The sequence below is a fragment of the Paracoccidioides brasiliensis genome (assembly GCF_000150735.1).
Source record: "Paracoccidioides brasiliensis Pb18 unplaced genomic scaffold supercont2.12, whole genome shotgun sequence".
NCBI lineage: Eukaryota > Fungi > Ascomycota > Eurotiomycetes > Onygenales > Ajellomycetaceae > Paracoccidioides > Paracoccidioides brasiliensis.
In genome coordinates, this window is record NW_011371369.1 from 738,403 (window position 1) to 753,033 (window position 14,631).

The window sequence follows — 14,631 nt, forward strand, 5'->3', positions numbered from 1 at the left end:
ATAAACGCCAATTCAATGACATACGTTTACAGCTATTATTATGCAGACGTCCAAGGGGAAGTACGTCAAGTGTTGGAAATGTAGCATAAAATTTGCGATCATCATCTCTTCTCCTCTGCTACATCATTTCGAAGATTTTCAGATACACGCACTGACTCCGATGGCGAAGTCTTGAAAGGTGACGAGTAGGGGACGGACTGACGGTGATAGAAGCGACGAGAACACAAACACCAGCTCCTCCTGTATCCTGTACAGCCAACCACCGGCGAAACCGCCTCAGCCTCAGCCTTTTCCGGGGTAAAGGTGAGGGAGGGGCTAAAACCTCTGAAGCAGAAGTTCTGCATAACAGGATATGCCGCGCATGGCGTCTTTTTATCCTTAGCTTGCAACATCCCCCGCCCCGCCTTTCTCTCTCACCCCTTTCCACAACTTCACCCATATTCGGACTCGCACATGTCCTTCTACCCTGTGAATATCATTAACGAACTCTGTTTCCATTCCGCGTCTGCATACATACATGGGGATACAGTTGCGACTAGGTAAGTATGTCTGGGTATCCTATTTAGGAAGGGTATGTGTGAATGCATATATGCGGGCGTAGGGGGATGGAGGTATGGGTTTATGGAGGTCGGTGGGAAGTATGTAACATTGGAGACGCTACTTCGTATTCATGCAAATGCTCTTTGGCAGGTTCCAGGAGCGCATTAAAGCTGACGTCTAAGCCGACAGTTTATTTCACGGACGCATCCAATATCCGGGTGTGAAGTTGGTCCCCATGGGACATGAGAAAACAGAAGAGGAATTGGAGACCAATCATGCTCGTACCAACTACGAGTCCGCATCTATTTCAACCTTTGAAAAACAGCAGCAGCATTGATATTAATATCAAATGGGTGGTGTTCTGTTCTTTCCGGCAAGCCGCCATGGTAGGCTACATGTAGATCACTCCTCCACGCCCCCGACGAGGAGCCAATGCAGACCAAAAGTATAAAAGAAAGAAAGGCACTGCCAGACACCAGCCAGGATCATATTTTGAGAGATTCTCCATGCTAGGGAGCCTCTTCCGATCAACGATGCCCCACAGAGCGGGCCATGAGAAAAGCAGTTAAGCCGACTTCTACGCCAACCTAGCGTTGAAGAAACTGCAAGTATTTATGGACGAAGGGAGATATCAAGGCAATGTCCGAACGCAGGGTTGTTTGGTTGCTGACATGCATATGAGGCTCTCCGGGGGGTGACACTGACCAGGCGTGTGAGTGGTTGAAGGGGTGGAACTTGGTGAAGATAAGATTCAGTTTCTCACAGTCAATCCCCTTCCGACCAGGTCAGCCCAGCTGCATATCGAGAATTCCCCCTTGAGATGAAGGAGAAACTGGGAGAGGGGATCCGATGACATGCATCATTCAATGAATATCTGAATCTACCCTTGGAAAAACAGGAATCGAGAAAAAACTCATTATTGGGGGTTCCCTCTCGGTTTCTATTATTCTATCCCTAGCGAAAATCTTAAAAATAAAAATAAAGAAGTGGTGCATAAGGGAGGACGGAGTACGGAGTTGTGCATCCTTTTTGCGGTTCCCTGGATGTGTCCCCTCGGATCGCACCACCCTTGTCCCAGACTTCGACTGTCGCTGGGACCCCTCCCCCCCGGCTGTCCTCTTCACAATTTCCATGGTTTTGCGTACCCGGTGAGTAAGAATGGCGTTGGAAAATTTGGACACAGAGAGGTTCTGTTGAATAAATGGAAAAAGAGGCCGAAGACAAGGAGAGAGGGGGGGTTGTCGGCTGTCCGTCGTGTATCAATTGTGACCAGCATTCTGAAACCCTCTGATTATTTAGTTTTTTTTCTTTTCTTTTTCTTATTTGCGAAGAAGGGAAAAAGAAGAATGATCCATCCTCTCACCTGCAGGCTGCAGGGAAATTAATTAGACAATAGTGAGCTAGTTGGGTCGGTTGTATTACCCAACCAGCGCGAATGGATGACTTCAGGATGATGAAGGTTGGATGACTTCCAGGGATAAGGCTGGCTTTCTTTCTTTTTTTTTTTTTTTTTTTTTTTTTTTGCAATTCTTACGGAGTATTATTTATTGCCGTGTGATGCTTTTCAATAACGAATCCTTTGGACAAGAAAGAAACAATGCAATGTGCAATACGGAGTACACTGCCGTTGTTAATGGGATGTTCCTCAAATTATTTATTTCATTCCTGCAGAATGGGTCACCTGGTGTGTTTCGAAGGTCACTGGTACCTGGTGATCATGGCCGGGACCATGGCGATCTCCGCAAAATTGTGGTTGGGCCATAACATTGGTGTACCTGATACCTGCGATCGGGCGGTTGGGCTGACAAGTGAACGTGGAGAAAATTCGGTGGAGGAGAGAAAATAACGAAATCAAGAAAAAGTGGAATTAACTAGCAAAATAAACCCAAAAAACACACATTGGAGCAGATATCTGTCTTTCAGGAAATTAATTAATCGAAAACAGTTTTGTGTACATGCGTACATGCGTACATGCGTACATGCGTACATGGCGCACATAGTTGTTTCGCCGTTTCAGCCGGAACAAAATGATGGATTATTATATTCAAATATCAAATAGCTAACAAGTTATCAACAAAATATGAATAAAATGGGTTCCTGCATCTTCTTTAATCAGTTTCCGGTCTGACAGACTCCTCATCATTGATTGTAATAATCAGAATGAATGCCGCAGACAGTAACTAATCGCTGACCTCTCCTTAGACTTCCGCCTATGCGATTCTAGTCGAATTTAGGACGAGCCTTGTCCTGATTCTTCTTCTTCTTCTTCTTCTTCTTCTTCTTCTTCTTCTTCTCTCTCTCTCTTTCATCATTTTCGCTTCTTCTTCTGATTCGGCTTCTGCCGCTTCTTCTTTTCTCGCACAGTTAACTTCCGGCCCGCCCGCTATTGACTCACCAACCCCTTGCGTTCTCTATATACCTTCTCTCACCTCTCCTTAATTAATTCAAGTGGCCCCGAGAAGGCTGGTCCGTCTCTGCTTCGATATATCCACCTACCTAGGTGTGTCTCTCCAATCGTAATTCACCCGTCCGGGGCAGATAAATCAACTCCCTACTGCGTATTTGCTCACCCAGCAAACACCACCACGAACATCTCTACACTTAAGCTAGAGACTCAGCCAACCTGTTAGCCTGCAAGCTGTGCACTGCGCTTTAAAATTAGCACCCTCCTTTTCACACACACACACACTCTCTCTCTCTCTCTCTCTCTCTCTCTCTCTCTCTCTCTCTCTCTCCCTCTGTCCAGCGTGTCCGAAAGGGATCGACATCGACTCTATTCCCGGCCGACAGCACGACTTCCACTCACCAACCCATGCCCTGACTGGAGCATATCTACGCTTTATCCGAAAGTTACATCCGCCCTATTCAACGGATAACGCACGTTGACTGGACGGGTTCGTTGGCGTATATCTCCTCCCCTCTTTCTCTCCCGATTATTATTTCCCGTTCGACGACACCCCCGTTGAACCACGATGTCCGGGGAGGCTAGCAAGCCTGCCATCTTGATCGTTGGAGGCCTAGGTACGATAAACATTTCCCTCGACCAGAAAACTTCCATGTCGACATCCAGCTGGTACCCCCTTTATTTTTTTATTTTTTATTTTTTATTTTTTATTTTTTATTTTTTTGGGGGGGAGGGGGGGAGGGGGGAGACTGACTCGATGCGTGAAACGAACCACAGGCTTCCTTGGCCGTTTTCTTGCCCTCTTTATCCATGAGAACAACCTCGCTTCAGAGGTGCGGATTGTCGATAAATTGCTTCCTCAGTTGGCCTGGTTGACTCCTGAGTTCAACGTCGCCTGCTCCCAGGACAAATTTGTTCAGGCAGATGCAAGTCGTGAGCGTACGTAAACCCCATTTCTCATTTCATTTTTCATTATTGATTTTTATTTTATTTTGCTCCACTCCCCCACATTTGTATATTTCCGTCTCTGTTCCCTAGCCTTTCATCTGACTTATTTACGCCCCGCTCTTGGCGCTGTAGAATCATTTCCTCGAATCTTCGACCGTGCGAACGGTGCCCAGTTCGACTATGTAATCAACTGCGGGGGTGAGTCCCGCATGTCTCAACCAGAAGACGTATACCGACTGCGAAGTCATGCCCTCTCAGTTGCCCTAGGCAAAGAGGCTGCCCGTCGAGGAGTTCGTGCCTTTATCGAATGCTCCACAGCCACCGTGTACAAGAGTGACCGCGAGCAGTGCAAGGAAGATGCAAAGATTAAGCCATGGTTCGCATTGTCGAAATGGAAATACCAGGCAGAGGAAGACCTGCGGAAAATCCCTGGCTTGAATCTTTGCATTCTCAGATTCCCGCATGTCTACGGGGAGTATGACAGGGGCTTGTTGACCACGGTCATTTGCATGGGAAGGGCATACATGGAGCTGAACAAGCCAATCTCCTTCCTAAAGACTGGAAGTCAACCCATGAACACAGTGTACGTCAAAGATGCAGCCCGCGCATTGTGGAGAGCTGCAGAGTGGCGAGCAAACAAAGGTCCCAGTACAAGCGGCGATCCGGTCGTTTTCAACATTGTAGACCACAACAATACCACAAAGGGTGATCTTGCCGAAGGTCTCAAAAAGGCCTTTGGCATCGAGTACTCCTTTGTCGGCACGATGATGACTCAAGTGGTGAACTTGAATCTAGATGAAATTATCGATGAAATGAACGAGGAATGTCTACAAATATGGGCAGAGCTTCTGAATGAGAAACAGATCGAAAGACCGGGACCGATAAGTCCCTTCCTAGAGCGCGATGCTATCAAGGATGGCGACCTCTTAATTGACGGATCACTGTTCGAGCAGACGACCGGTTTTACGTACGATAGGCCAACACTTGCTAAAGATTGGATCCAACCTGTCGTCGAAAGTTTCAAGCGACTAGGATGGTGGCCTTAAGCTCCAGAACTTTGTTTTTGTTTTGAATCAAATATTTAACAATCAAAAATTCAAAAAATCCATGTTTCGGAAACCCTTCTTTCGTGAGGGGCGAACCATTCTATCGCATTTACGGTACGGCAAACGATGGGGCCATATACTTTCTTAGTACCTTTCTTCTCACCTTTTTCTCTTCAAAAACATTTTGGGAAATAAACAAAAGTGTCCCTCCAGAAATTCATTTTCATATTTTTCCCTTTTAATTCTGATCACTCTTTCGACCTGGAGAGGCAATTTCTTTCCTCTAAGTATTTCCGGGGCATTCCTTTTGAGCACATTGTCGAACTACAGGCTACCTATAGGTATAGTCCATGTGTGTTTTCTTCTCTTTCCTGCTGCTTTTGCACCATCGTCACTCAGTATTGTAATATAATGCACATATATATGTCTTTTTTACTGTGTTTTATTAATATTTTTTATCTATTATTATTATTATTATTATTATTATTATTATTATTATTATTATTATTATTATTATTATTATTATTATTATTATTATTATTATTATTATTATTATTATTATTATTATTATTATTATTATTATTATTATTATTATTTATTAACTAACCAACCATTATTTTATCTTCTTACTAATATCTATCCATTATGCTCCTGATCAAGCCCTGTTTCATTTCATGTACAGGAATAAACGGGTGCTGGAATAACCCCACTCTACTTACGGAGATATGTCAAGATCTAGAGAGTGGGTCGAAGCCGAACATAATCCGGAGAAAACAAAGCACACTCGAAGAAGAACCCATTGTCGGATAGAGCCATGGGTCTTATTGGACCAACCCATGGCTCTTTATGAATGGAGTGGACCTTGCACATCAGTATAGATCGGCATATGAGACTCATAGAATCACATATAGAAACTGGTTAGCAATTCTATATTGGATAATTGACCACGCAGTTGTCAATTCTTATATTCTCCATAAGATGAAGGCTTCTCACCCGCTAAGTCATGCTGCATTCCGTGAGAAGCTCTCTATCTTCAACTCTTTAAGTTCTCATCCACACTACCACCCGAACGATTGAATTCCACCCTAAAACATGAGCGAATTTCTCTTCCAACTATGCGAACTTGTGCCTGGTGTCAATACAAAAAACGACAGAGTCAGCGGAATCACAAACGGCTTCCACAATCAATGCGTGGCTGTTCTACATGTCAAAATACTCCCCTCTTGCGTGAAAGGTCGATGCTTGGGCAGAATTCCATTCAATTAAACTAAATGAGGGTTTAGCTCAAATAGATTACATAGATTACACCAATACAGCTAAATACTGCGGATCCTGGTTTAGAATCAATTAGATCACTATATTTAATACACTAATATACACACTAAAAAACTGTACTCAAAATTGCAAGTCGCCAGATGAAGGAGATAAAGGTTGGAATTTCTTGGGCTACCTTATAGATTTGGATGGAAACTCACCAGCGTCCTTTTCTTCTCATGCGATGGTGCTTGGAAAGGAGCGTCGCCGTCATCCATCCCATACCTTTCTCTCCGCTCCAATCTTCTTTTTCGATTCATGCTTGATTTATGAATGCTGATGTTCCATGTTGAGCTAGCCCAAAAGTTGAGTTAAGTTGGAGCTGTGATTCTGGGATTATGTAGGAGCATGCAGAGGAGAGAGGCGAACGGAGGCGAAGATGAAGATGGATCGGGTACGCCTCCGGATTATATCCTAGTTGACTTTGGCTAGTTATTGGATTCGTTGTCCCAATAAATAGTTATCGAGGGTTTTTTTTTTTTTTTTTTTTTCACCAAAATTACTCATCGACAATCATTTCAGCTTCAGGATGATTTCGGAGGAACATAAATTTTCGCGATTCGAGATGGGATCCTGCAGAAGGACGAAGTTGAGGACGCAGGTTACAGGTTACAGGTTACAGGTGTGGAACGCGGCGGAACCCGTCTGGCTCCTTTTCCTATGCCAAATTAAATCCAATTCCACAACAACTGCTTGGAAATGTTGTTGTATTTCAGCGATGAATATTCACGGTGATTTTCCGGTACTGACGAATGAGGCTGTAGGAAAGTGAAGAGCGATGTGATACCGTGAGAAAAGTTTGCGCAACCTATCAGAATATGATTTGGCCCATATATATTTTTACTAAGTATGGGTGTGGCCCGATCACCCTCGCTGTCCTACAAACTATACCTGGTGGTGACAGTTTCGCGGTGATTCCGCCTCTTCATTCAACATTCTTCACTTTGAAAAATCAAGTTTGTGATTCATCTGGTGTTGCTTGCTGCCTGTTCAAGCCCAAGACTAAGGATAACCACGGTAGATATACACTAAAGAGACGCTCTTCACAGTTGATTTTTCTCACTGATGTGACGTCTCAAGGTCCTTGAAATGCTGCATCTTATCCAATGACCTTCTGTTAATTTTCGAGGTTCGTATTGATATGCTACATTTCTGCTGGGTTTCTCTCATGATAATGCCGAATCCTTAACTAAAAAATTAGGGGAATCCTAGGATTTCAAACTCGAAGGACATCCCTCCACGCCACATCCGGATAGTTGGTGATACTGATGCTTTCGATGCGATTCGTGCTATCAAGAACCGGCCTATGGAGTTGTGGATTGGGCAAGAAATGCCCTCGCCGGATGGTCCTGAATCATCGGCACGAACTTTAAATATGGTAGATTCTTTCATAAATAGTTAGTTCTACTCTCAGTTACATAGTTTTGGAATTTTGTACCCCTCCCTTTCCTCTTGCCCCTCGATCCATGTTCTCTCAGCTGTTTAGAATAGCTGTGCTGTTTGACGGTGACTGTCAATCCTTTAACTACCTTTGCGTTGGAGTGACCAATATATATAGCCTTGGGCGATCGCAATCCTATGTGACAGCAGAATTCAGAAAGTGAACCGACAATTTCGAGCATAAGGGTACATTTTACACCCGTAACAACTGCGTTTCCCCTTTGACCACCGCATTTTCTCCTATCCGGAGCCGTCAATCCACACGAGCAATTATGACGGAAGTGGACCCCACACATACATTGCCCTAGCTTCTTCGGAGAGCCGGACTCTTTCGGGAGGATCCGAGCAGTTTTGATTCGATTGTGTGTGACAATAAAAGGCGGAAAAGAGAGAGGAGGAAACGGAGAAACAGGTCGACGCTGCCGGCCACAAACAAGCAACCGTCTCGATATCAATCCGAAGGTCGCGTTATGACCATCACGAACCTTTGCACCAATCAACCAGAACCATCGTCATGCGAATCTAAATAAATTCTGGGTCTTCAATTTATCACTTACCTCACAGTGTTAACCCTCGTATACTTATACCTTCAAACCTTCAAGACAGCTAGCTTCTTAGTACACATTTCGCCTGATATCCTATCCCATTTTTTAACCCAATCTCACGACAGTGTGATCGCCACGGAGCTGATACCTCCTGGCTATGATTTAATGGCCACAAGGTCCATGACTTCATATAATCTACCCATCTATCTGGTGCGACAGTGATGTGACGTCCTCATGGAGGCCATATCTATGAGAGAGCGGCTGCAGCAATTCGCTGTTATCAGCAACTTCCATGTGTTTTTAAATCCAACTAACCAACCAAATCCGGCATCGGTCATTGGGAGCCGATCTACAGTTGTAAACTATAACTAACTAAAGCCTAGCTATACAAGATTGAAATAAATCACTTTTTGAAGTGGAAAATCTGGATCGAAATCTCAAGGCCGCGCGATTAGCAGTGGACGAGGTATATATATATACCAAGATCCCCACTTTCACCTAGGCTGGCTTAAACTTTCAAAATCTCAAAATTATCGGTTTCGTCGTTTACCTTCTATCTCTGGCATATCAACCTATTATGTCTTCTTTCCACAGAGTTCCCTTGGCTAATGGCCTCAACGGTAAACAGGAAGAGAACGCTATCGTTTTCCCTGAGCAATATGACCTTCCCACATGCTCAACACTGCAGAAGCTCTCCCCGTTGGATATGAATTTGCCAAGACTCTATGGTGTACGCTGGATCCTATGTTTCTTTCTCCTTGCTGATGTTGACAAAGCTTAAATGTGAGGATAGGCCTGCTTACTCCAGCGGTGGCATCTATTGAGAGATGGTTTTAACGGATTCCTTTTCGTCTAGATATGAGGGTCCAAACCTAGGTCTGGCGCATACTACTATTTCTGCCATTCTCTGGATTGCTGGTAACGTGGGTATCCGGGATAAGCCCTTTAACATGTTCTTATCCCAACGAAGTATTGATTCCAAATATTGGCTGCTTACCTGGTTGCACATGCAGGGACCAGAGTACGGAAGTGGCCCAAAGGACATTAGAAACCAGGTTGTAGATGGATGGGTTTGGGGGAGTTAAATTTCTTCACCACATCTCGCCCCAATCGCCTTGAGTTGCCACTCCAGCTAATCTCTCCCTAGCTCTAAAGATCTCAGCGGGATCCTACCATCGTATGCGGAGTTTAAAAAAAACACATTTCCCGCTTTCCAAATTCCAAACCGCTCAATTGGCCCCTGTAGCTGTCATACCTGAACCGTCACAGTCCGTTCTGGTAACGCAAGCGAATTTCATTGAAGAGGGGCCTTCTCCTAACCATTTGTGTTCACCACTCTATTTGCGAGAGTTTAGCTGTTGATACAATACTCGATACCTGGGCATATAACACATCTATAGCTTCAAGCGATGGTTCCACCTCGTTTAGTGTGTATGACCCGATTTCTAACGACCGTACACCCCTAATGACAGACTATCCAGTGGCGGATTTGGCCAGATTTCCTGAGTACATTCTCTAGCCCACATCCCTACAACCCCGCTTGTTGATGTACATGCAAATGCATACAATGTAGTCCGCAAACTCACCAATCAGCCCCAATGACATCCCGCATCTTCTATTTCTCACTTACATCACTCAAAGCCCTAAGAACTGCTGCATCCGCCTTCTTTACCAACGACGCCCTGTGTGCATTCCTTTGGCAGCATATGGCAGCATATGACTCGGGCACGAAACCTTACTGAGGTGGAAGATGCAGACACAAACGGAATCAGCAAAATAAAACCAAAAATGTTATCCCTTTTCTTCTCGGTCAACGTAAGGCGCCGTACGAGCACACCACTCCCACCCACCTACCTAGGCAACGCATTTCTGGCCGTGATCACGTAACGGCTTCCCATTTCCATTCTCACTGCTACTGATTCTGATTCTGGGCTCTGTCGCGCTGCAGCTGCCATACGCAGGTCGCTGAATACCATAAAATCTCCAAACCGCGTGCCGCTGACGATTGGTCTTGTCGACTCGCAGCCGAATCCCACTGATTACAAGTTCGCATATAGTGGCTTCCTTGGTCCGGATATTTCTGCGACGTCATGAGTGGACCTTGGGATTTATAGGCGCGGGTGGGGTCGTTTATTGGGCAAGGTGGAGTGTTTCAGGGTGCCTGGGGAACGGGGATATGGTCAAATTGCCGTCTTTCCCAGGACGAATGACGGTGGTTTGGAGGAAGAGGCTATGGAACGGCTAATGAGCGATGTGAATTTCATTGAGAGTGCGGAATTAAGGGAATAGATATGTGCGTAATTAGGTTGTTTTATTATATGTGATGACAGTGCGCAAAGATTGGTTTTAAGGATCTCAAACGACATATTCTTTTATATGACGATTTGATAATCTGTTCGAAACCCCAAGCCTTCAAACCAGATTTCGCCTTACTCATAATTTGCTATTTAGTTTAGCAATAGAAGGATCCTTTCTAACCGGTAGCCTCTAGCTATAGTCCTTTATGTGTATGTGATGGTGTGGATGGATTGACAGCCAGAAGAAAAGGGTTTATAAAGGGTGCACATGTGACCAACTCGCAAAGTCCAAATACTACCCTATTCAAAGAGTTAAATTCCACTAACAAAATCTTGTCTAATCAAGAAGACAATAGAGGGTAGGGGCAAGAAAGAAGTATAGGACAGGAGAAAGGAGCCTTTTAAGATTCAAAAAGGGTTTGTTGGTGTCCCGGGCAAAAGAGAAAAGTCAAATACTCCAGAAACCACCAGCGACAAGTCAAAGAGAATAGAATTCTGCTCCATACCGCGAGAATGTGCGACCGATAGACACAAATAACGTCACATGTAGTAATAACAACTAAAGAGAATTATAATAAAGGAGCAAACGCCAGCAACATAACAGTCAACTGCTTGGTTGACAGCGGGGGATAGAAAGCAGAGTCCTTACCTTTCTCTAAAAAATCCTTAATCAAAAATACATATAACCGGACAGGAAATTCTCTTTTCTGAGGTTCTAATTATTAAAATTCCCAATTTTCGTCCACGGACTTAATCGCCCAATCAAACTTTTCACGCAAGGTCTTCGAGAAGAACTTTTCCATAGGGACATTGAATTTCCTCGAAAATACCACGGTGAGACGAGGGTCGATATAATTCTTGTCAAAGGGTAAGAATATATATTGTACGGTAAGGTGCGAGAGAAAAAACGCAAAATAGTTTGAAAAACTTACAATTTTAGAAGTACCCAAGGCTACTTCTTTGTTGTTTTCCTTGTCCTCAGCCTGAAGGGACATATTTTCGATACGCTGTCCAAGCTTCAGGAGCTGGTTCTCCAGCTTCTCGACGGTGACTCCCTTTCCCTCCGGTACAACCTTCTTAGACTTGTTTTCCTTCTTGAACTTGGCCTCTAACTCATTCGCGGCTTCAAGGCGTTCCTCGAGCTCCTTTGCTTTCATTTCTTTCTCGCCTTCAGCAACGCGCTTCTCATTGTCTTTCTCGAACTTCTTTTTGATCTTTTGCCGTTGCTCTTCGACGAGGAAAGCTTGATGCTCTTTGATCCATTCTTGATCTAAACTTTCGTCGAGTTCAAAGTAGGCAGCGCCCTTCTTCTTCTTTAGCTTCGGGTCGAGGTCTAACATCATCTGCTTAAGGCGCCATTGTTGATACTTCAAACCTTTGATCTACAAATTGTTAGCCAAAGGACATTTTGGTTCCAAGTTGGTTGCGAACACACCCTATCACCAAGCTTTTCCATTTGAGTTGAATGGCTGGCGGTAACGGTACGCTTATGGTTACAAAGAATGGCAACTTGTCTATTCGCATCGTTGTAATCTTTAATCTTCTCTGCGATTGTGCCAGTTGACTTCATTCCTTTAAGAAGTGTAGCCATTGTGTAAGACGCGTTGTATGTACGGAAAACCTTCGCGGTAAGACCCGGCATATAGTTGGAAAGATGCTTATTGAGCGCGGAAGTCTGAAGAAAATGTTAAATCCAAGCTCTTAAAAATCGACGTTTGGATACTTACCGTTAAGCGGTCGAATATTTCATCCCCTTCTTTCTTTGGCGGCTTCTTAAAAATTTTGAGGTTTTTGAAAACCTGAGGGTCAACTTCTACTTCATCATAGTATCGGATACTATCCTTGCCCAAAAAGTCGAAAATAACTGTATTTGGAGGTTTCAAGGTGACATGCTCATATTTCAGAGAGCAACAGCCAACGGTATCAGCCTCGTCTTCTCCTTTCTCATTTCCGGCACGAAGAGCGAACTGATCGATAAGGTAGACAGCCGTAGCTTTCTGGCGTTCCGCCATAAGCTCTTGTTTTAGGCCCTTCTTGTAGTCACTACGGATCCGATCAATGTGTTTCTAGAGGTAAATGTTAGTAACAAGATGCAAAAGATGGGGCGAGCATAATTTTGTTAATAACATACTTTGAGTTCCCTGGCCTTTTCGAACTTCTTGTAATCACTCTGGCCTTTGATATCGGAATTTGCCGCAAGCATGACATATTTGTAGTTGCCGTTGATATTTTCCTGCCACATAGCTAGCCAAGTGCCTTCTTGATCGTGCTTAACTTCCTTCCACTTATGGCCTGCAGGTGGTATTGGGACTTTTGCCTCTTTTCCAATGTTGATAGTGATTTGCTCCGGCATAACTCTAGTCTTCACTTTTCCAGTTTTGGGATGTTCTCCACGACCGCGAAATAGGGCAGGAGGTTCGACGCGGAAATTTCCAACTTTCTGCTTCCTACCATCCCACATACAATACATGTAGGGAGCTTCAAGCTCGTCCTTCTCGGCCTTAAGTCTTTTCTTTTCTGTGGCAGGCAGTGCTTTTTTCTCTAAACGAGCTGCTTCGTAGAACTCGAAGATCGGTTTGAAATCACACTTATCAAATGAATTTATTGCCACTGGGTTTCCGTTCGGGTCCTTCGCACCGCCAGACTTCTTGACGTAGGCAGTGAAGTCATTGAAGAAATTTTTCTGGAACGTCGGGTTCTCAACGTTGTGGGTGGAGTTAAGCATGGAACCGAAGAACCCGGCAACTTCTTCAGCTTCTGGGGCTAGAGTTATTGGAACGCCATCGTACTTCATCTTGACATGCTTAGGCAGTGGCTCGTATGGAGGGGGAAATATGACACCGTTATGTTCCAGAGTTGTCCACTTGATAGTGCCATCTCCTTTGGTTGGATCCTCCCACCAACGATATTCCTCCTCTCCCTCCTCCGCCTCCACGTCAGCGTCGGCTTCTTCGCTAGATTCCTTCTTTGTCTTGGCTTTAGATATTTTTGCGTCTGTAGACTCCGCAACTTTCGTAGACTTCTTTGCGGGCGCTTTACGGGACAGGGGAACGTCTTCATCACTAGATTCCGACTTTTTAATGCCGTTTGCCAGTGTCTTTTTGCCTTTTGTAGCTTGAGTTTTTGTCTTTGTCTTTGCCTTTGCTGCCGCAGCGCTTTCCTTTTTGCGGATCGCTTTTGCTTCCTTCCGAGCACGTTCTTCAATCTTAGCTTTCTCTGCGATTAGACTTTTCCTTATGGGAGCATCCGAGTCAGACTGCTCTTCTGCGGCTGCTTTCGCTGCTGCTTTCCCTTTAGCAGATTTGGATATGATGGGGGCATCATCAGAATTGGAATCTTCTACTTTGAGCTGCGTTGAAGTGCGACGTCGCTTGCTCTATTGGAAAGAGTCAGTCGTGGTCTGCCAAAATTAAACTCAATTTTCGGCGCGGGAGGGGGGGGGGAAAAGTCGTTGGTGCATTGAATAGGAGTATGGCGTACCAATGGCTTATCCTCCTCACTGCTCTCCGGCTCAGCATATGATTTCCGAACTCCGTCAGCTCTTGTCTTTCTCTTGCTTGCACTGGATCCGTTCACGTCGACATCTTGCATTTCGACGTCGTCAGGTTCGACGGTTCCATGGCGAATGGACAAGCCAGGCTGCACGTATCCATTTGCTTTCGGGGAGTGGCTAACGGATGGATCAGTGGACTTCGAAATCAGCTCATCTGAGAGCGCATGTGTCGCTGAAACAGCTGTGCCATCAGTTGAAGCCCCGAGAAAGAAAAAAAATGGAAATGGATTGGTAGTAAAGTGGCGATCTAAGTGAGGTGGTGTGTTTGGTTAAAAGGCTCCAAAACTGACCTGTAGTGTGTCCGTTGGACTTCCTCTTGCCAACAAGAGGCACATCTTCATCCGAGGAGCTCATGACTCGCAAATTAGACACGTACGAGGCCTTCTGACGGGATAAGCAGTGGTGTATATGCGAGAAATTCGGAGGCAATAGAGAACCACGTAGATGCCTTGCCGGGCTGTGGAGGCACGAGGCCGAGAACAGGGTGACAAAGGGGCGAGCAATTGTGAAAAGTGAGGGTGCAAGGGGGTCCGTTAGGAACAGG

General features: G+C 44.8%; 5 protein-coding genes across 5 annotated transcripts; 4 read left to right on the top strand and 1 right to left on the bottom strand.

Annotated features, from left to right (window-relative positions):
- Nucleotides 1-453: 453 nt before the first annotated feature.
- PADG_12357 (uncharacterized protein) lies at nt 454-877 on the top strand (the record flags this gene model as incomplete). Its single annotated transcript, XM_010764897.1, has 2 exons — nt 454-539; nt 730-877. 2 exons carry the CDS (start codon nt 454-456, stop codon nt 875-877), a joined length of 234 nt encoding a protein of 77 aa, XP_010763199.1.
- Nucleotides 878-3,512: 2,635 nt separating this feature from the next.
- On the top strand, nt 3,513-4,938 carry PADG_07811 (uncharacterized protein; the record flags this gene model as incomplete). The annotated part of the gene is made up of 3 exons (XM_010764746.1): nt 3,513-3,613; nt 3,678-3,883; nt 4,025-4,938. The coding sequence occupies 3 exons, from the start codon at nt 3,513-3,515 to the stop codon at nt 4,936-4,938; spliced, it is 1,221 nt and encodes a 406-aa protein (XP_010763048.1).
- A 1,843-nt stretch (nt 4,939-6,781) lies between these two features.
- PADG_12358 (uncharacterized protein) lies at nt 6,782-8,222 on the top strand (the record flags this gene model as incomplete). The annotated part of the gene is made up of 3 exons (XM_010764898.1): nt 6,782-6,895; nt 7,454-7,630; nt 8,001-8,222. 3 exons carry the CDS (start codon nt 6,782-6,784, stop codon nt 8,220-8,222), a joined length of 513 nt encoding a protein of 170 aa, XP_010763200.1.
- A 1,803-nt stretch (nt 8,223-10,025) lies between these two features.
- PADG_12359 (uncharacterized protein) lies at nt 10,026-10,526 on the top strand (the record flags this gene model as incomplete). The annotated part of the gene is made up of 3 exons (XM_010764899.1): nt 10,026-10,120; nt 10,199-10,282; nt 10,352-10,526. The coding sequence occupies 3 exons, from the start codon at nt 10,026-10,028 to the stop codon at nt 10,524-10,526; spliced, it is 354 nt and encodes a 117-aa protein (XP_010763201.1).
- Nucleotides 10,527-11,256: 730 nt separating this feature from the next.
- PADG_07812 (DNA topoisomerase 1) lies at nt 11,257-14,441 on the bottom strand (the record flags this gene model as incomplete). Its single annotated transcript, XM_010764747.1, has 7 exons — nt 11,257-11,391; nt 11,467-11,916; nt 11,970-12,209; nt 12,262-12,600; nt 12,666-13,910; nt 14,015-14,259; nt 14,378-14,441. 7 exons carry the CDS (start codon nt 14,439-14,441, stop codon nt 11,257-11,259), a joined length of 2,718 nt encoding a protein of 905 aa, XP_010763049.1.
- Nucleotides 14,442-14,631: the final 190 nt, after the last annotated feature.